This window comes from Aptenodytes patagonicus, chromosome 2 (assembly GCF_965638725.1).
Source record: "Aptenodytes patagonicus chromosome 2, bAptPat1.pri.cur, whole genome shotgun sequence".
In the NCBI taxonomy this organism is placed as follows: domain Eukaryota; kingdom Metazoa; phylum Chordata; class Aves; order Sphenisciformes; family Spheniscidae; genus Aptenodytes; species Aptenodytes patagonicus.
In genome coordinates this window covers 110,203,853-110,226,317 of record NC_134950.1, presented here as the reverse complement: position 1 = coordinate 110,226,317, position 22,465 = coordinate 110,203,853, and the positions used below count along the sequence as shown (strand labels likewise).

The following is a 22,465-nucleotide window of genomic DNA, read 5'->3' as shown; positions in this document are numbered from 1 at the left end:
GAAAAGGACCTGGGGGTGTTGGTCAACAGCTGGCTGAACATGAGCCGGCAGTGTGCCCAGGCGGCCAAGAAGGCCAATGGCATCCTGGCCTGTATCAGAAACAGTGTGGCCAGCAGGAGGAGGGAAGTGATCGTGCCCCTGTACTCGGCCCTGGTGAGGCCGCACCTCGAATACTGTGTTCAGTTTTGGGCCCCTCACTACAAGAAGGACGTTGAGGTGCTGGAGCGTGTCCAGAGAAGGGCAACGAGGCTGGTGAGGGGTCTAGAGTGCAAGTCTTATGAGGAGCGGCTGAGGGAGCTGGGGTTGTTTAGCCTGGAGAAAAGGAGGCTGAGGGGAGACCTCATTGCTCTCTACAACTACCTGAAAGGAGGTTGTAGCGAGGTGGGTGTCGGTCTCTTCTCCCAAGTAACTAGCGATAGGACGAGAGGAAACGGCCTCAAGTTGCGGCAGGGGAGGTTTAGATTGGATGTAAGGAAAAATTTCTTTACTGAAAGAGTGGTGAAACATTGGACCAGGCTGCCCAGGGAAGTGGTGGAGTCCCCATCCCTGGAAGTATTTAAAAGACGAGTAGATGAGGCACTTAGGGACATGGTTTAGTGGACATGGTGGTGTTGGGTTGACGGTTGGACTCGATGATCTTAGAGGTCTTTTCCAACCTCAATGGTTCTATGATTCTATGAAAACATACCTGACAAAATGTAGTTTAAATAATTGGTCCAAATAGCACTAATGTGTTGGAGGACTTTTTTGTCATTTATGAAGGTTTTTTTCTGGTTTCGTTTCTTCCCTATCCCTCCCAGCCAAGAAGGTTGCAAAGGATTGAAGAAATTAGTGGATTTTGATCCAATGTTGAGAATTTCACGTTCCAAATAATTTGCATTATTGGCAACAGAGAGAAGAAGATGACATTTTTAAAGTGAAAAGCCCTAATTTTTCCTCTAAGCTGCATGTCTGTTCTGGTAGTTTCAGAATTGCTTTGTGGGTGTACTTTTTCCAATATCCTGTAACTCACACCAAAAAAATTAAGTCTGTGACTGTGAAGTCTTCTATTTCCATAAAAACATAAAAATGGTTCATATTAGGGATATACTTGTAACCCTCTAACATTACAATTGAGGCATGACTAAAAATTCAGGGAGTAATGATTGACCCCATATAGCATGCTAGAACAAAAATGACCTTTTACAAACAATATGGTTAATAATATCTTTTAAATATTTTGTGGTTGGGTAAGTGGGAGTATTTTTTTTTTAATCTTGGAAGTTTTTAATATTAAAAATAACTTCAGCTAAATTCTCAGTTCTTTACTTAAGCTGATGTCAATGGGACTTTAAGTAAACTCTGTTAACAGAGTTTAATGTTAAACAGTCCTCCCTCAGAATCTGCTCTCAAATGCCTAGAAAAGCAGGAGTAGGGGTAGTTTTCCTCCTTTCTCTGTTTTCAGCTTGGAGAAATAGGAAAAAAAATAGGTGTATTAATTTAAAAAAAAAAAAAAGATTGGAACTTTCAATACAAAATTTGCCCTGGCAGCATAAAAAGACACAGCATTTTTAATGCTGCTTCAGATTTTTTTCTTCTTTTTCTGAATTGCTGTAGTTTACTTGTCATGGGAGCTCTTCACAGAGCCACACTCAGGAGGAGAGCTGTGGGTGGGGTGGGCACGGGCAGTGGAATGAGCAAGAAAGGCTGACTGGAGTCTATGGGCTGTGATGTTCACCTTTGATGTAGGGCTGTATAATGGAGTTGTTTACTCATGCTCCGTCATTTCTGTGCATGTGTTTAGAGTTTCTGTTGTAATCCAGTCCCTTCAGGAAGGGGAATGCGACTGTGACTGCACATTAGTTTCTACTATCAAGAGTCGAGCAACTAGTTTCTGTACTTACAGTCTGTAATAAGGAGTGCTCTGTAACTTCAAACCATAGCAGTACAGTCTCTCCTGATGGGCAGAGTTGACATAATTTGACAAAATGCAGCCAGAGAGCTTGCTTTTGTTTTCCTCTGTGTTATGGTCCTGTGGAGAAATGTATTACTGAATGGATCTAGTGTCCAACACTTTCTCAAAATCGTAAGGTGTCAATGAGTGTTTGCTCTCTTTGCAAGCTCAGTTCTTGGATGCCTGGCTGCAAAAGAGAATTAGGAGGAAGGAGTGATAGTTCACATCTTTGCTTTTATTTTGTTCTCTTACTGTTCTACTTTTAATCAATGTGTTGATTGCTGGGGGTTTTATATACCTTGTGATCATCCAGTTGTTCCGGTTGCTTCTCTAGTTCACATTTATGTGAAAACCAACTGGTCTTAATAATGAGAGAATACCTCTCAAAGCTGTGGACATCTGTAAAGCTGAAAGGTCACAGCAGCATTGCAACATGTGTTAGTTCTAGGCTGAACAAACTCAACTTCCAGCATTTCACAGGTTTCATCCATTGTTTGTTTTAGACCTGTGATCACTTCCACCCTTGCTTTTTTGGAGCAAATCTAAACTTCCTTTGTAGTGTGGTGTATTTTAACTAAGACTTGCCCACTCAGTAAAAAAGTTCAGTTTAAAAAATTGCTTCCAACAGCTTATATGTAACACTCCTGGATGTCAAAATGAGATTTGCCATTTACTTTGTACTTCTCAGTACTGCTCTCTAGCTGAAAAGTCTCCCCGTTTGGTTTTGGTTTTCCCCTTGCCTTTACTGAATAGCCTTTTGCTCATTTCTCTGCCCACACCCACTTTCTGGACCACTTTTCTACTTTAACAGGGTCATTTTGCATTTCAATTTTGTGAATTTGCGAAAGGCTTTTATGTGGGATCCATTGTAAAAACTCTCCCTCTGAAAATGAGAGATGCAAAATCACGCCTACTATAATGAAGCAAAATTATCATTCACTATGTTAAATCAACCACATCTGTCATCCTTAACATCTAATCTTAATTATGGTCTGTTTATCCAGTGCCATCTCCCCTTTCCATTCAGTAAGTGCTGCTGTATTGCAGCTGGCTGTGGCAATGACCATGCTGAGCGTGCCGGATGATGGTGGGTCTCCTACTGCATTTTTGTGGTCATCTAAAATCTCAAATGTCATTAAAATGATGGCCAAAACATGGATTTTGCCTGCAGTCAGTCTTTAATCACCCTTTTAGGTGCTGCAAAGTTCCTTTAACCCCATTTACCCTGAGACTAATAACAGAAAGTTGAAAGTGCAAAACATAAGTTCAGACTCTGTAGATTTACTCTGTGGTTATTGAAACTATGGCCTCATAAACAGCAGCCCATGAAAGAAAGAGAAAGCAAAGTATGCTGTGTCCTTTTACATAAGTTAGCTTCAGGATGATCATGTTTGAAGCAAACCCAATGGCCTGCTGTGGGAAGACAGGGTGCAAACAACAGCATTGCCCAGCTTGGATTCTGGAAGGGAACCAGGTGAAGTGATGTTCATAAGCCACAGATGAGCTTAGCATTTCCTGGTACAGTTCAATCTGTCCCTACACTAGCTGTAGGGTTTAGGAAAACATCTTTGGTGTGTCCTGACAGCAAGCCGATGGCTCTGTGCCACAGCTGCATGAGCAGAGGATTTCAGGGAACTGGCAGCATGTCTCTTGGGCCAGTGAGTAACTGTTTTCCAAGATAGATTAAAAGCTCTTTGCTCTGTTCTTCGTATTTTGATTCACACAAGCGAGACCCTGGCTGCTCAGAGAAATCTAGGGAAGATTCAGAAAAAGCTCCTAAGGTAAGGAAACCTTTCCAGTACAGTCCCCAAACCAGATGGGAATCAGCTGTTCGAAAGCAACCTTTGTAGACCAGGTAATATAGGAAAACTGAATAGCCCTATTCATGGCCTCAGCTAACAATTAGGTAGCACAGTATGTAGACCAAAATTCCTGCAGTATCCTCCCCACACCCACCTTACATTACGTTCACAACCCACTTGCTGTCCACAGGGGCTTTGCAGGGTAACTACATAGAGTAACTGCAGCTTCGTGGCACCTATTTGCTGTGGGCAAGTCATGATTTGAAGCTGTTGAGGTACAAGTGTCAGGCAGTGCGAAAGGGCTTGCTGGGACATGTAGTTAGAGTTAATGTCACAGTGACAATGGAAGAATCTGAACAGGAAAGAGGTGTTCCCAGCTGCGACAGAGAAATGAAGGCACACACTTGTCTATTAGTAACTCACTATGTACTTCATCTGCATATTGTAGCTATGCGAGCTAGTTATTATACCACTGTGATTTAGATTCCCATGAAACATGAGAGTCACTAGTAACAATATTAATTTTATCTGAGCAGTCATTTTAAAACATTTTGGGAGTTACTCGTTACAACCTGTGAATGGCACTCTGTAGTCTTCTGTGCTTTTACCAGAGCATCATATTACTGTTGGCCCTTTGTCAGTCTGCTCTAACACGTTCTTTCCTCATTTGGTTCCTGAATCTCAGCAGCGATGGAAGGAACAATCTCATTAGTTATCTTCTTGACAAAGTTGCTTAATATTGCAAAGGAATGTGACCATAGTAAGGTCAGAGATGAATGGTCGCGTGTCTGAATGATATAACTGCTATCTGAAATACCTGTACTTGGCGCCTGTTGGTGACTACTCTGTTCTTAAGCTCACCTTGGTGGGTCAAGGCATGTGCCCTCACACGTTCTCTTCTGCCTAATTGCTGTGGCAGGAGTTACCCTTTTGCAGTTCTTAGACCCCTGGTCTGTAGCTGTTTCTGATCATTTGAGAAGCTACTGCTGCTCAGAATTTCAAGGAAACTTCCACCTAAAAAAGAAGATAGTAATGAGTTCTTTTCTTCCTCCTCTAGCCATCTGTAGTAAACATTCAGTAAAAAACTGGTATAGACACTTCTGCAGCAAAAGGTATTCTATAACCCCACATTTGGCCGAGATTTTAGATATAATTTTTCTGTCAAAAAAAACCCCATAATATAAAAGCAGGTCTCCTGCTGACACAAGAATAATGGAACAGGAATGCATTAATTATGGCGATATCTGCCAACACTGCCACAGGTGCTTTAAAAAAAGAGCTCCTTTTTTACTACAGCACTCCTGGTTCTCCAGCAGTTGCAGCAGGGCACAACTTATGCTATGTACAATCCAATCTGATGGTGAACTCTTCTTGAAATAGGTTGTCCTCTTCCCCCAGACACATATTCCTATTTCCTCTTTGTCAGAGATGAGAGTCTCAGAGTGAGTCACGTCTGCTTGTTGATCCAATGGACATCTCTTCCTGAGTGTGTATGATGACTAGATGCAATGGAAAGCAGCCTTGGACGGAGGCATCAGGGCCAGTCCTAGAAGCAGCTCTCAAACAAGATCAAGGATGTAGCTTCACATCATGCTTCATGTTCTTCATTATCCTGCGGTGTACTTCAGTGGCTGTTGAACATCATAAGCCATGGTCTTCCATCTGCCAGGAATCCCTTGTAGCATAGCTGTTATGATGTGGCAGCTCGGGAGGGATCATGCTGCTGTCAACAGCAGCCTTCCTCTTTCTTCACACTTCACTAGTGCTGTGGTCCTCGAAACAACCTTTTAAAAGAAGATAAAATATACTATTCAGTTGTAAGGGAAGGGCGAAACTGACCATTGCTGATTTTAAGATTTCTTGTTTGGGGACACAGGAGAGCAGCTCCAAACCAAGTGGCAAGTGGTAGGACTTGTTAACTGCCCGTGGTGCTGCTCCTATGGCGAGGGGCCTCCTTTTGGGTTAGAATGGCAGAGAGCAATTTCCTTGCAATTTGGCAAATTGATGATTTTCTACATCGTGTTATTTGGCTTTGGGATTTTCCTTGAGGTGCAGGGAGGGCAGGTTTAAAGTTAGGGTTTATTTTCCCACTGCCAGCCCTTCCCTTTCAGCGCTGCAAGGATTATATTATGGACCCTGTGCCAAAATGCCTCTGTAGGAAACATTCATGGTCCTGCACAGTAAGGTTCTTCTTTGGAGCAAAATCCAGTGATACGGGATCAGGTATTTATTTATCTTTTACATTTTTTAGCCTGGTTTGTTTCAGAGAGGTGCAGAAATGCTGTTTTTCAGAAGCCAGAGCACCAACAAATGTCAAAGGCACAAGTGCTGCTGGCAAAAACTGCTGGCCAGGCCCCCTCCACTGAGCCCTGAGAAATGCTCTCTTGTTTGTCCCACAGGCGACCAGCCAAAAACTCGCCTCTCAACACACAGCTGGTTTGACTCTCCCCCAGAGTAGGCACACAGAAGGCTACTCTAGCCCCAAACCTCTTTTTAGGCCACGTGGCAAGCTGAAGCCATTCATTCTTTTGTGCAGCTGCTTCGTGATACAAAAGGAACTTTATTATGGATTTTACTCCATGCTAACAGAAAGCCAGTTGAATTCCCTTAGCTGGTTTTTGGGTATAGTGAATGCGTCACTGGCCTGTAAAGGCAACTGATTACTTTAATACAATATCACCTAATCCATCAAGCAAGGAAAATACAGCTGGGTTTTAAATACTGACCTAAGAAGTAATTCATATCTTTAATTATTTTAACTGTCTCCAGTTAAATACTTCTAACAACATTTTCTCTATTTCAAAATCAATGCCATAGTCCAGTGGCAAAGAAGGGAATGATTGCAACCACTCACCTAGCTCCTTGGGCTTGCGTAGTCACTGCAGTGTCTAGTTGCTATGTCTGACTATAAGAAAATGTTGATGGTAGGTTTAATTGATGAGATTGCCTTTGAAAAGCCTCTGTGATGTTTTCTGGAGGTTAAAACCAAGACCGCCATCAAATTCTACTTTAAACCTGTACTGATTCCTTCATCCAGCTCTGCCGCAAGGAGTCTCTCCTTTTTAGGTCACTGGCAGGTGAGTGCTGGTACATCTGGCTGTTTCCTCTCCTCACCTGTCTGCTGGAGGCTCTCGTCTCCCACAGGCTCTCCTGCCTGCCATGCCTCAGCTCCTTCAACTCGCAGTCTTGCATCTTAGCTCCAAAGCACCTCCAGCAGCAGCTAAGCTGCCACATTGAGCTTTCTCCTAGAGTAGCGAAGGTGCCGGCACGTGTTCCTCTGGGTAACTGCTCTGCGGCTCTGACCAACAGAAAATGCAGCCCCTTGCATACCTTAGGCCGTGCAGCAGCAAAAGGGATGGCAGTTTTTCTTTCAAAGAGCTTGCAGTTGTACCCAATAGCGGTCACTAAATCCTGGAAACTTCTGAAGCCTTTCATGGATAGCAGTGACAAAGGCAAAAATGTCTATAATAATATGTACAATCACAGGCATTTGAAAGAAAAGTTTTTGTTTGGTTTTGTGCTAAAGAAACTTACTGAATTTATGTTAGTAGAGTAACAAAATTACCTCCTGTATTAACAGCAGTGCTTACTGAGAGTACCTCCTTTTTTGTTGTTGTTGTTAGGAGGAAGAAAGAAGTTCTGAGGGATTAGATAATGGTGAAAGATTTTTTCTTCTTCTTTAGATAAATATCTAGGGATGACAATTTTCTTTAAATTGTATCTGAGGATGTTGGATGTATTTCTGAACTACTGTGTGAAGTTTCACTGCTATTACAACATGAATCTTTAATTCCCTATTTACAGCCAGTGCTGATTTCCCATACAACGGTCAAGCTATAGGAGATGGAGTTAACAGAAACTCTGCCATTATTGGAGGTAGGAAAAACGTCTGCTTTTCTACGATACTTTGCAGTATGACTGTGACGGCTGAATTGCAGTTGGTAACATACTCAAGCCAGTTGCTAAGAGCTGACTGTGTGGGAGAACTACACCTGAACAAAGTTAAACAGAAATTTGTGTAAGTCTGTTCAGGCACATTGTCCTAGTGAAATGGTTTGTTCTCACTTAGTTTGTCCCCTCAGATTCAGTTTTAACCAAATTAAAATACTGATATTCATAATCCACATATTAAGCATCCATGTGGGGAGCTACTTTGCAGTAGTTACTTATGTTAACAGAGTAATTAATTTATATGAAAGTGCAAGGACACTTTTCCAGTTACAGCAGATTCAGCATGAATCTATGTCAAACACTATTTGCTCCACCCTTGACAAAAATCCTGTCTTGTTTTTTAGGGGCCAAGTTGTGCTATAACTTATGTGCTGGAGAGTCCCATTCAGTGTGATAGGTGATATTAAGTAATACCAGAACTGGAATTTTGAGTTAGCATTCCATTGAAGATATTCTGGCCAGCTGCTTCCAGAAATAAGGATCCTGATTAATTTTATGCACACATGCAATTTTCTCTGCCCTGTTCTGTAGTATGGAAGTGTTGCACCATAACTATCCTGGGAGAACTTTGCCACTGCATCAAATTCTGAAGGCATATTAAAAAAAATTGTAAAGATCAGCCTAATAGCTTTCAGTCAGTTCTAAATGCATATAAAATGACATACTGGTGCTGGGTTTTTGTCACATAAAGCAACACTGAGTATAGTAGTACATGCAGTCTAATGGAATTTCTTGTTTCTTTTCCCTGGCTCCTTCAAGGGTCTGTGTTTCCATATCCAGGTTTAGATTAGTTGCTTTAGTTTTGATTTGCTATGTTATTTTTCCTTTTTAATTTATATTGCATTCCTCAGAAAAATTCAGGCCACACCTGAACAGCCTGGCTGTCCAATGCATCAGTTAACAAAAGTGGCATAACATAATTCTGGTTGATGACAAGATTTTTTTAACCTGAGAATTTTATAATGTCTTCATCCTGGAAGATCCTCATGCCTGTAGAGAAGGGCCAAAAAAGGAACAGTGCTGTTTTAGCACATAGTTACCTATGCCTAAGAGGGTAAGATATATGATACTTCTCCATAACAGAGCTGAACCCCAAATAGACCATTGCAGGGAGAGCAATTAAGGATAGGTCTGATGATAAAGCAGTTAAATCTGTAATTATGTGGAGCCAGTGCCTAGTGGAGTGAGCCAACAGTGAGCCAAGCCAATTTTCAAGGACATGTTGAGAGGCTATGATAGATCTGTATGGCCACTGACTGGAAAGTATACATCAGTGACTCCATCCTCAAAGAGCTGTCCAGGCAGTGACGCACCACTATTTCACCCCCATGTTTTGGGAGTGCTCGGCACCCTCTGCCTCACAGTCAGCAAAGCTCACCTCTGTAAGTAGGTAGTAATGTTGAAGTTTACCTACGGGATGAAAGTGACTAGCAGACTCCACTCAGTGACATTTTGTATGTAGCAAAAACTATATATAAATATTAGAGTAGTGGAAACCAAGCAACTGTGTGATGTTTAACTGCCAGGTAGCTTCGACTCAGCTCAGAGGAGTTGTGGGATCTTTTCTTTGTGTCAAAATCTGGTGTTCTCCTCACTAGTGGCATCTTTTCTTTCCTCCTCTGTGTAGGTGTCATCGCAGTGGTGATCTTCACCATCCTCTGCACCTTGGTGTTCCTGATCCGCTACATGTTTCGCCACAAGGGAACCTACCACACCAACGAGGCCAAAGGGGCAGAGTCAGCCGAGAGCGCCGACGCCGCCATCATGAACAATGACCCCAACTTCACGGAGACCATTGACGAGAGCAAGAAGGAATGGCTTATCTAAACCCACGGGGACGGGGCCTGGGGTGGGATACGAGCTGGGCCAGGGTGGGACTGGGATGACTCTTGCAGTGGGGAGAGAACACTCTGCGTCGGACGCTTGAGCACACGTATGGTAAAAAGATCAGCACAACTGGAGAAGCAAGTAACAGGAAAATACCACTGAGACTGGAGGAAAAAAAAAAGAATATCTCAAGCATTTAAGAAAAAATACTTTTTAATATTTATTTACAGCAAATTGCCCCTTCTGTATCCAAACAACTACAACAAAGAGCAGTTTTGCAGCTTCAGCATTGGTTAAAATTTTCAGTAATACCTGTCTATTTCTGTGTATGTTTAGAGGTGTTCTGGATACCCACGACGAGAAACGGGGCTGGTTTTTTACATTTTTTAAAAGCTGTTTAAAATGTGGGTAGTTCTGTCCTGAGAACAAGTGGCAGATCTTTCTTCCTGGCATTGTGTTCCTTCATGGCTGGCCACTTCCCTACAGGCTGCCCTCAGCCTCGCGCCTTGACCGTATCACCGTTCATTTTGGTGGCGTTGAACCGGGGGTTAAGGGCTGGGGGTGAGACAGGAGGGTGAGGGTTAATGCAAATCATACTCACCAGTTTTTCAACGTGTCATCAGCCCATGCCAACCCTGTCAGGATCCATCTTCCTGACCCAGGCACTTTGTTGATTGCGTACAATTCTCATCAGCAATGTAAAAATACTGGTATTACAACTACTGCTACTACCAGAGAGGATGATCATAAAGCACAGGAAGCTTTGGGGTTTTTTTATTATTATTATTATTATTTTGTTGGTCTCTGAGGGAGGATGATGCTGTGTGAGTCTGTAGACCTAGTCTGTTCCTGTGTCTTTGGCTATGGCACTGGTGACCTGAGGCACGTGCCAGTTTAAATTCAGCTCTGCCTGTGACATATTGGCATATACTGTACTTAGGCGTAAGTATTGTAGTAGGGAATTAGAGCCAGACTTTGTTTGCTTCTGTTTCTTTTTCATAGGTTGTCACAGAAATATTAGTACAGCTCTAGTCAATGCATTTGAACCCACGGACTTCACATAATACTGTTTTCCCAACTCTAGCATAGCGATTTATTTTTTAAATCCTTTGTTTCGGTCCCTTTGCAAGGAAAGCCTCTGCTGGCAGTGTTCGCACAGGCAGGAAGGTGAGGTGAAGGAGGCTTGGAAACTCTGCCCAGAGAGCATGTGAGAAACACACAGCGCACAGTGGAGAGCTACTTTTCAATACAGAGATTTACCTGAACTATTTTGCTGTCTTTGAAAGGCATTTTTAAGAATAGCAAGGCCAATGCCAAGTGCAGCATTGCACCCCATGTCCCCTCTTGGACCAGGGAAGTTGTAGGTGTCGCCTGAGAAGCAGGCAGGCAGTTTGTAGGAAAGGCAAAGGAGCAGCCTGAAGACCTAATATCCTTTGATGGTAATAACATAGCTTTAGCTTGCCCTCTGCAGAGGAGCGTGGTTCTCCAGTGTTCTGATATGATAGGAATTTAAGGCCTTAATGGGCAGTTTTTGCAGTGGAACAGAATGAAGGAATGAATGTATTGCAGGGCATTTGCTGTGTGCTAAAAGAAAAGAAACAATACCAAGAATTTCCCTTTAAAAGTATTTATGCTCATGGCAGTCCTAGATTTGCTTTATCTTTAATATTGCTGGGTTTAATATGCACAGATTTAATACATTTTTCTGTACAAGAAAGATTTATTTTTCACCCAAATCTGCAACCTACTACACTGACCAGTGCTGGCATCTTTAATTTCCTTATCTTTTTGATTGTATCTTTCATTATTCTAGTTGATGCTTTAAAATGAAAAAAAAGAATCATGGAGGGGGGAAGAAAATACTGGAGTCTTACCAGACAATAAATTTATAAGCACAATTTGTCAGACAGACAAGGCCAGATAGTTTGGGTTTTAAGGACGGTAGCCTAAAGTCCTCTTCTGGATTCATTAAACATAGATATCAGAGCAAATCAAGCCCATTGATTTATTCTGTTTATGGATTTGGAACAAAAAAGTTGCCAGTTTAAAAAAAAAATTACTGTTTCTCAGGTAACATTATGTGGCAGAGGGGTTCAGGTAGGCTTAAAAATCACCTCTGTCACTCTTGTGCTCTGCAGTCTTTTGCCTTGCCTCCAGTATTAAGCTCTCTCTCTCTTGTGTTTAATTGAGCAGATGAGTCCTTATTCTTGTTTAATCATGGGTGTAAGATAAGTCTCCACCCCTTGGAGAGTATCAGCATGGGATGGATCTAGCCTGCACCACTAATACAGCAAAATACATAGCAATCACAGATGTCTTTGTAGGACTGAAAAAGCATTTTCTTTTCTATATTATTTTATGTTTAATTTTATTTTAATGGTATTTTAGTCCACTCTGAAAAACATCCTTGCCTGCAATTTCAAGTTACCAAGAGAAGTGAATCATCATTTGCATAGATTGGGATTTGGTTTGCAGCAAAAAGTTACTTACTACTCTGAACTTAATGTCTGGGAGGAGGATCAGACTTACGTGTCCTGAGAGACTAGAGTCCTCTGCTGCTTCATGTGGGAGAGGCAGACTTAGCAGCCACAGCACAAATTTGCCAAATGCCTCAGCATGGTACTAGAGGGAAAAGATGGCTCGGTCTCTGTGCCTAACCAAGTCTTTGGCGAAGCTAGGGACAGTTGTCTGGGTTATGGTAGTGAGGCCTGTGACATCTGTTCACTGATTTTCTAAAAGATTACCAGCTAATCTCCCACAACCCTGTAAGCAAGAATTTCTGGAAAACAACCTTTGACCATTGCACAAGCAATAGTTGTAAATTAGTGTCTTAAATTTGAAAAACAGGTTTTAAATTTCTGAAATCAAGTTGCAAGAATCTGCATCTCTCCATTGACTGGACACCATGGATCTCTTTATGTGAGGTTCATTAGTGCTGTGTTAAAATGTTGATAATATTCAATCTTGTCATTTTTGTGATACAGTCACTTTCATAACTCTAGAAACTCTTTTAATTATTAGAATTCTTGTTTCTTCTTACACTGGACCTTAGACATGATATTGTAGACTAGCAGCTGGTCTCTGTAGGCATTTGGTGACTGTAGGTGAATTCCTGCCTGTCAGCTTTGTATTTCATTTTTGAGAATGGCGTATGTTTAGTTATAGGCAGTGGTCATTCAGCAGCCTAGCAGTGAAGCAGGAGCAGGCTCAGAGAAGTAGCTTGTATATTTTGCTAGCACTGTATCTATTCTGAGGATTTCTTCCTCTGCAAGCCTATTATTGAAGGTTGAAACAACATCCATAGTTTACTTCACCCACTCTTATTTGTGCCAAAAATCCATGTCGTTTAACAGGTACTATCCATACGCCTGTAGTGGGAAAATCTGTTGGAGGGGAGAGCGGATCATGCTTTTATAAAACTCTGCACTTTCCCCAAAGAATATTAAAATAATCAGTCTTTTATCACCTCTTTTTAGCTGCTTCACCTATTTGAACTGTGAAGGAAAATGTACCTTCTTGTACTGGTTGGGGAACCGAAGTGTCCCAGTTGTGTTTCTAAAAGGCTCGTTCCCAATTCCATGGGAATCAATGGCAAAACTGCTGCCAGCGGTGGGGAGAGTAAGACTGGGCTGGAGACTAGGGCTCTCAGCATTAGTGAATGAATGTAAGCAATATTTCAGATGATCATTCACAACACACGCAGACCACCAGGTAATGAGTCATGGAGCTCCAAAGAGCCAAAACGGTGGAAAACCAATTTTTATGTCAACCCAGCCTCGAGGGGAAATCCGCAATCCAGTCTGGCAGTTTTGAATCAAGTCTTTCACACACTGCTTATTCCATATTTACTGATAATGATTCCATATTTACTTATTCCCTATTTACTGAAAATTCAGATGTATTAAATAAGAATATGTATCTTTAATTGGTACTGGAGCATTTCTGCTTTGTATTTTTCTTGTCTTAAATGTTACCTATACCTTTTATATCTCTTCTAGCAGTTACCACTTCAAAGGTATGGCAGCATTTTAACATCATGCTCTAGGTAGCATGATGTATGTGAAAGGATGGTCATCATTAATATTTTAGTAAGACTGCCAAAGCAGTGGTGTATATGTACAAGTTTATAGTAGTGATAAGAATTCAGTTTAAAAGTCTGGTAAATAATTACATTTTAATTAAAACAGTGTCCTTTAATGGCAGATGCATCTAATTTCCAGGGTATCTGTTGAAACGTGAAGCTATCTCAGTTTGACAAGCAATAGCTTTTAATATGGTTTCTCCCTTGAACAATTTTACATTCCAGCAACCATGGTGATCCTGAAAGGGTGTCATTTTTGAAAAGCGTAACCTAAATTCTGTTAATCAGATTTCATTATCCATCCTAGAGAAACGAAACAGAAACCTTGCCTTCTAAAAGCAACAGCATGTAAACTAGAATGAAAGAAGGACAACGTGTACGTACGCCTAGTATCTTCTGTGAATGTCTTTCCTTTTAACTAAAGTTCTATTAGAAACCAGATTGGTAAATAAAAAATAATAAAAAAAATTAAAAAGAAAGAAATTTGAAATAGTTTTAATTACCCTATCAGCTGTTTCCTCGTGCTTTGTATATTCTGATCATTGTCTATATTTTTTTCCTTCTCTAGTACCAGGAAATCAATTTGGAAAGGACAGAAGCTGGAAAGGCCTCTTAAGAAAAGACCCACAGTACATGGAAAAAAGGGACTTCAGAATGCAGTTATACATCAGAAGAGAGGGTGCTAAAACCAGGGAAGATTTACTGAAGTGCAAGTATGTTCCTCCTGCATCAGGCAGCCCTGATTACCTGTTACGGAGGAGAATCTCAGGCAGTGTAAATCTGTACTTGTTGAGGTGGGCTGAGGGTCTGAGCACAGCGTTTTGGTAGAAATGAAATTACTGCCCTTCTGAGGTTTTTCCCTTTCTGATCACTTTGCAGGTAGCAGCAAGCAGTCTGCCATCAGTTCTGCTCACGTTTGTTATTGCAGGCTCTGTGGCATTGCCAGCTTCACAAGAGTACTCACTACAAATGGCTGAGTGTGGGTCGTTTGCCTTCCTTTCCTACCGTAGCTCTGTCCTTTCCTTTATGAATGTGAGCCTTTTATTGAAATCATCAAGAAAAATGTATGCCCAACAGACTTGTGTCTGTTCCTTTAAATAAACTACCTTATCAGGCTTTGAAGTTTTTATGATGTGAAGCATTTTATAAAAGAACTATGTTAAGTGCACTTGAATGGGAGACCGTGAAATCTAGGCAAAGAAGCATCAGTGCAACAACCACCCGAGTCAGAGGGACTGTGCTTGTCCCAACCTGTTGCTCTGTCTACAGTGTGAATTGCCTTAACGACCCACCCAAAGCCCTGGCCCCATCCAAGCCCTTAACTTACTTTGTGGAATGTAATAGTGGCAAAGTCCTGTTGTGATGCCTTGTGACCATGTTTTGACTGTTCATTTGTACTGACTGTTGTAAACCCTAGGAGAGTCGCACTTTCTACAGGAATATTTTTCATTTATATAGGAAAGCTCTAGAACAAAATGATGGGAGTGAAGGTTCAAGTTTAAAGCCCTTCTGATACTTGTACACCGTGACGCAGAGAAGAGTCTTTGCTTCTTGCTGTCACCACCTGTGTTTCACTGCAGCCAGAAGTATGTGGGTGTGCACGTGCACCTCTGAAATCTAAGGCTATTTGGGATGCGATGTCTACAGCTCTTGGGTAATTACTGCCATAATGTGGGTATATGGTGGATAAGATACCAAACTTGCTTCAAATCCATGAGTCTGCAGTGCTAGCAAAATCACTCACTCTTGAAATTAAGTGCAATTTTGGAGATAAGCTCAGACTTTGCCCTACAGAAGTAGGCACATATGGTGCCTCGAATGAGAGCAGACTTGGACATAATTACTGAAAAGCATTTCTTTAACAATGTGTAACACAGTTCTTTTAACACCCTATTTAACTCTGACTTTCACATATAAGCAGACTTCTTGAAGCACTATGCTCAAAACCCTGATTATGCCAACAACTTAAGAACCAGGAAGAAAGGTGGCCAATTCGTGGCTTCATTACAAAAGAAGTTTTTTTAAAAAGTCACTTCATGTAAAAAAGGAAAGTTTGGTATCAACAGGTTATTTCACAGAGAAGTGTTTCTTTTGATTAATTCTCTATTTTCAAAACATCGTATGAGAAAAATTAAGCAATTACTCCACGTGATATAAAGCACAATTAGAACTGCTTCTGTGAAAAGAGGGTACGATACACTCTGGATGTATACACAGAATCAAGTAACAAATTTAGTGCACCCCGTTCCCTCTGTGATGCAGCAGTTTCCAATAATGTCTACTTATGCTCCCACTGCTATTTTTTTTAAAAACCTTTTGGTTTACCATTAATGTTCTTGCTTGGTATGTAATAGGGTGATAGGGAACAGCAAATGGTTATTTCCTCAGATTTCATAGCATTAATTCTGCTGTCTCCAAGGGTCAGAGAGGTACTATCACCATATTAGTTATTAGAACCTAGAGGTATTTATACCGATAATATTAAACAACTGGCATTCTGGATTCTAGCAAAGGGCTGCTCTAAGAAATTCTTATTTATTGAAAACCCATGTCAACACAGGTAGATGACGTTTTCTGACAAGAAAATTAAATTACTGGAATGACACTAGAGCAGAAACCATTTGAGGGAATGTTTAGCGTGCTGAACAATAAACTATACCAGAAAGAGTTTCTTCTTGCCCTCCAGTTAGGGATTTGGGGTAGGTACAGTGCTGCAGCTAGTCATATACCACCATGTGTGCATTGCCTTTTTGGCCAAAATATTTGAGCTTCTCCCATCTTCCACATGCTTTAAAACAGGCTGTTGCAAGAATATAACTGAAGACATGAAACTTAAGCAAGCTGCTCTAGGCCGCTGGTGAGAGCACAGAATCACAAGTCCCAGGCTCTTCTTCTACCTGCTCGTCTGTCCTTGCTTAGAAGACAATTCGCAGATGTGTTGCTGCCTGTCCCTGTCTGTTGTCCCCTTACCCCCATCTCACAGAACACAGACCAGCCCAGGTTGGAAGGGACCTTGAAAGACCTTCTGGTCCAACCTTTCATGGGAAAGGGACGAGACTATCTAGCATCCTGTCCAGTCAGGGTTTTTTTCCCACGGACCTCATTTTCAGGGCTGTAGGCTATCAACAGGCTCTTGTTTAAGACAGACTGAAAGAGTCACTGGAGCAAGTCAACAAACTCTTGAATCAGCCAGAAAGCAATAGCTTTAGATGACTCACGTCAGGTGGAAGCAGGCTTCATCTGGAAAATTTCCAGCCTAACAGCTCTCCTATATTTAGTCATGGCTTTGGTTAGCAATGGAGCAACCAGCCAAGCCTATGTATTTTTTTTTTAAACCCATGTGAAGGTAGGTAAGATAAATAAACTTGGCTGAATAAAGACAAGGTAGCCATCCCCTGTATGTCAATGTTTATTCTCTAAACACTGCATCCTCACACTTATGGTTCATGTGTCACTGAAGGAGTCTGACCTTGTCACAGTCAATAAATCATTCACAAGCTGGCCCAACAGCCCTGTACTGCTTTGTCTTAAAAATCTCCGTTGGGTAAATGTATAAAAATAAATCTATGGTGTGCCATCATAAAGCACTGGACACAGTGTCGGCAGCTAGTTGTAATTTATTTCTGTTATAAAATCAAGGTCTGTCTGTACAGTTTTCTTGTGTAACTTGCATTAACAAGACCTTTATCCCTGAAACATAAACTACTACAATAGGGCAAGGTAGCAAAGAGAAATTCCCTTTGCTGCACACCCTGAAACACAACATAAAGGCCCTTTTGTTACACAGTTCCTGGTACAGGAGTAAGATCTCTGTACACAACTAACGTCTGCTTATTTCCAAACCCCATACCCACCACTCCAAGGCCAGCATGGAAAGAAATTGGCTGACAGTTCTGGGGTTTTTTCCCATCTCTTCCTCTACTTTATAAATGTTCCCTCTCACTGATAATTTCATCACCTTTCACTGTCATCTTTAAACTCCTTCCCCGCAATACTTGCTACTTTGACCAAGGTGAAGCCTCTCACCTTCCTAAAATGTGACTGTTGTAGTGGGAGAGTTGTATGCCACTAAATTCCTGTCATCTGTTATATCTGCAGCTGGTTTTTATCTGTTTATAGTACTCAGTGACTGAAAGTAAAAGCTTGGTTTCTGCCATCTACAGCATTATTTTATAACTTCTTCGTATTTGTTCCAAAATCACAGCACCGTCTGGCAAAAAGAGTCTGAAAACAAGGCAGCTGCACCTCATTCCATTAAGCATACTCACTTTCTTTTGCTTGGTTCAAATTTTCCCAAGAGATATCAATACTAAAATAGATGTCTAGCAAAAGCCAGCTTCTATTTTCCTTAGGGCCACAAGGTGTCAGAATTAACCCTCAGCCATCCCTTTCCTCGTGCTTTTGTGGCACGTATACAAGGCCACTGGTAGCCTCCAAAGGAGGACACAAAAATAGTGATATTATAAAAGCCTCTAGTGGTTTTAGTCTCTTGGAGTTGTAAAGGTCCATCTCAACAGGGGCAACAAGTCAGCACTCTTACAGATTTCAGTTATTAACACATCCCAGAAAATTCTCAACATTGGTTATTACAGAATTTTATTTTCAATGGAGCAGCATCTCAGAGAGGGAAAAAAAATGCTTCTGTATTTAGAATACCTGAGATACTATACTCAACCCCGTTGCAACTCCTGCATTGTGTCTGATCTTTTGAAGCTCCAACTACTTAAGATATGGGGTCAGAGTCACTTGAATAAAGAAGGCTAAGGCATCACTTGATTCCCATTAACTTTTTGAAGCGCAGGGAACTGGCTTTCCACAAACCTGCTTTGCGTGGTCGATCTCACTCATACACTGGTAAGGAGGATCTTTTCTTTTGCTCTGCTCTTCAGTGGATCAAGACTCATCAGTGGGCTGGGCAGGTGTCACGTACAATATCTTCAGTCCTAGTGAACCAAACCATGTGTTGAGCAGCCCGACTCCAGGGAGTTCCTGTGATACAACAGCATGATTTGGCACAATATTCCTGAAAGGCTTCAGCTCCTCGACAACCCTGCTACCCCATTTGACTACTGCTAATTAACAGGAGCCTGCTGGAAATGATCTGTACTGACTTAATCCTACATGTGGATGCCATCCTTAACTAAGAATGCTTCATTTCATGGGGATTAAGTAGATTTCCCCACACACTACGAAGTGCTTGGGCTGTGCTCAGTCTGAAGCTTCTTACTGACATATATAAATAGAGATATAGAGATAAATAGATATTTTTATGGAGATGTTTTATAAGTGGCCTTTACTTTGTGCATGGTAATTATTGCCAAACTCTTGTTGTTTAGGAGCTACAGAGTGGCTGGTTCTGCAGCCTTTAGAAAGCAACCAGCTGTCTCTGTTGCAAGGGGGACTTCGGGTGCGGGCTTGGATTTTGATTTTTATTATTCAGCTATAATTTGCATGGTTTGGATTTGGGTTTTGTCTTGGTGTGTTGTTTTTTTTTTCTTTCCTCATAGGTTCTCTGGCAGGGACACATTGGGCTCAAGCAGGAACTTATTTCTCAGTCTTTGAGAGATGGATTGAAGCCATCGGTGCCATATAACACTTCAGAAACATCTGCATTGCACAGCCCGTGATGTTGATCAGTGTGAGGGCCTCAAAACACAGTTTCTTTAGCAAGCTATTGGGGTTTTCACAGTTTAGTGAGGCGCTCCTATTCCTCTAGCTTTTCTTGGCAAGATAGCAAGCTAGCAACAGCTGGGCTATGGGTATAGCCTCGTCAGCAGGAAAAGGGGTCATCAGAGACTAGGACGTGAATGAGAGTTCAGAAGTAGATTCATATGCATAGTAGTAGCAAAAGACTGTCAAAGTTGCTAGAGGCAGGTTATTTTACTTCCTCTTTTCTTTTATTCCTTTTTTTTTAAATACTCTCTGTTTGTATGCCATGTCTGAGTAATGCATCTCTACCGGCCAGCCAGCTCTCAGTAACCTGAGCTCTTGGTTAGAGGCAGAAATGCAGTTGTGCTTTCCTATCGATCTCGTTCCTGCTGCTGTGGAGCGGTCTGTACCCAGGAAAGGACCGGGGCCATTAGCTATTAGGAAACCAGCCTCTCACCCCTTCCCTCCAAACCAGGTTGAAAGCCAGTCCCAGGGCTATGTACCTACAAAGCTGGCCCAGTTTCCTGGCGCGTGAACCAAGACCTTGTCTGTTTGCAGTTATTCTAGTCCACAGGTTTCTTTCTTGAGCACAATTTTCCCATGGGAAGCATAACCAGGATATGACAGTTACCCTATTTAAACAAAAATGTGTATATTAAAAAAAAATCCTAATCTGAAAGTATAGTGTATCTGAGATTCCTCTGTTATAGACATTTAGTCTACAGATTTATGGCTACATTTGCTATGTTATGCTTGAATAAACATATAATTCATTGAAATACACAAGACTGATAAAAGTAATATGATCTCTTTAAGGAGAATAAACTGTTTGTAAATTTATAAAGAGTATAATCTGTTAGGCCTTATTTGAAGTATGTACTGTGGTTTGGTAAAAGTACAACATTAAAAGAGCCTTGCCAGATGAGGACTGGGGTTTTTTTTGTGTGTGTGTACGGTTGCTTTTGAATATTTGAAATCTTCATTTAACAAAAAAAATCTCTACAGGCTGCGTGTATAAGTGCCTGAGATGACATGCAGGGTGCTCTTCAGATTTCTGTGTACAGTGGCTCCAGGGTGGGGACAGGTGAATCTGTTCTTCTGAATAATTTAGATACAATTTTGTTTGGAAACAAAAGTGTCTAGTAGCACCACTGACTGGCCGGAGATTCTTAAAAGAGGATTCGATAAAATTAATTAATAGTAAGAATTCAGAATTCAGACTAATGCTGCCACTGCACATCCAGCTGGTGTTTATTTGATGGGGAAAAGATCTAGAGAAGCATTAGGCCCTTTCACAGCAAGAGCTGGTATGCCACAGGCTGCAGTCGCGTGGCTCTTTCCCCATGCAACCCGTACACAGCTGTCCTGTTTAGATGGAGTATATCCATCTCTGCCAAAGACATACCACGTGCATTTGAATAATGACTACTATTGCTCATGACATTACTTGTTAAGGGGAGAGACATCCTAGAGGCCGCTCTTCTTGCAGGCATCCTCTTGCCCAGCCCCCATGCAGGCCAGCAAGAGCTTTGTAGTAGACGATGGACTAGGACTCCTGCTTCTCCTGCCAGCTCTCCCTCTGCTCACAGCCTAGCTGACACCCATGGGTACTGAAGACATGCCAGTGCTGCCTGCAGGACAGAAAACCATGCTCCTGTACACATGAAGCACTGGGTGCTTGCACCAGTGCAATGGCTTGCTTCCTCTTTGTGCAAGGTTTTTGTTTGTCCTAGTGAAAGACCTCAGCTGGCTCATTGCAGGCCCCTCTCCCTCCCCCACGCCACTACGTGAGCCCTTCCCTGCAACTCAGCAAGAGAAAAAAAGGTCTGCCGGGGCATTTGAGGGGACAGGGAATGTCGTCTCTGACGGCCCTCTGGTTTATTAATTGAATCTCAGGAGCTGCCTTCAGCCTTTGAGTGATGTAGCCCAGGGTAGGTCAGATCAAAGGTGCATCTCATGCTGTAGCCTGGTTTTGTCGCACCCAAAAGCAGATGCCTGGGGATGACGGTAACAAGGTGAGTACGTAGCACAGTGTACTTGTGATACTTCCCCAGAAGAGCCTCTCGGCTGCCAACCATGTGCAGTTTAAGGACTTTCTGGGCCAGAGGTGTTTTTATACGTTTAGTCATCTCTTTCATCCCTACTCACCATGTGCTTGTGCAGAACAAGTGGGATCTCCTCACAACTCCAGTCATTTCAAAACAGCAAATTGCTGTGCTATTTAATTTAAAAAAAACAACTAGCAACTGAGCAAGAAGGGGAGGTTTTTTCTTTATCTCTCCTTGCTAATGAAACAACCTCACCATGTCTTAAAGCAGAGATGCAAAAGAAATTTTTCAAATCTAATTTGTGCTCTGCACAGTCCCAATTACATCCCTGTAAAGATCACTGCATTTTATAACGATACACTGAGGACAAACTGCATAGTCCCGACACCCAATAAATCTGCAGCCCTGTGTGAATTGACTACTGACTGATACTTCCCATCATCGTCTAACAAGATTTGTAACTTGATCCGACGCTGTATGTGTACTAAAGAATTATTTTTTATCTGTGACTTCCTCATCTATCAGTGTCCATGGAGATTCATGTTTCTTGTGTGAGAGACAGGCAGATGCTTTGCTTTTGGAGCTGACTGCTGTTACTCCCCTGTTTAAAGGCTGGCCCCCAGCAGCATGGCTGCAGGCTGCCTTACCCTGCCAGCTTCAACCTGAACAGCCGCAGCTTTTGGGGAAGAGGGGCAGGTCCCCCCTGCCCCAACAGCTGTGCAGCGTGAGCTGCCCAGGGGGACCTGCTGGGGTGGTGGGTGGGTGCAAAGCGGGGAGAGGCAGCACAGATAGGGGCCGGGATGCTTCCTGGAGGAAGAGCAAGACAATAGGCTTCAGGGATGGCAGAAAGAAAGATTTTTCCTAAGGCCCTGAAAGAGGCTTTGTTAAGTTTGCTGCAGCCGAGGGGGGCCTGGAAAGTTGTTGAACTGAGGGCAAGGATGAAGGAAAGGGGCTAGCCTGGGAAGGCAATGCAGGCAAGGGAAAGATCTGCTTTATTTCTGTTCTGAGTCACCCATCAAAGCTGAGAGGTTGTGTTGTTTTGCTTTGCTTTGCTTTCAGAAGTTCCCTTGTGCTAGTTTGTTTTTAAATGAAACCTAACTGTGTGGTTGAAAAGCACTTTTGGTATATTCATGTCAAGGAAGAACTATAGGCAGTGCTACCTCAGAGTCCTGGC

General features: G+C 42.0%; 1 protein-coding gene across 1 annotated transcript in view; it reads left to right on the top strand.

The window, feature by feature from the left end:
* Positions 1-20,165, top strand: part of CNTNAP2 (contactin associated protein 2) — a 1,225,394-nt gene extending 1,205,229 nt beyond the window's left edge. The window contains exons 23-24 of the mRNA XM_076330744.1: positions 7,540-7,611; positions 9,314-20,165. Of these exons, the coding sequence (XP_076186859.1) occupies positions 7,540-7,611; positions 9,314-9,513 (272 nt within the window). The 3' untranslated portion in view covers positions 9,514-20,165. The remainder of the gene's footprint in view (positions 1-7,539; positions 7,612-9,313) is intronic.
* Positions 20,166-22,465: the final 2,300 nt, after the last annotated feature.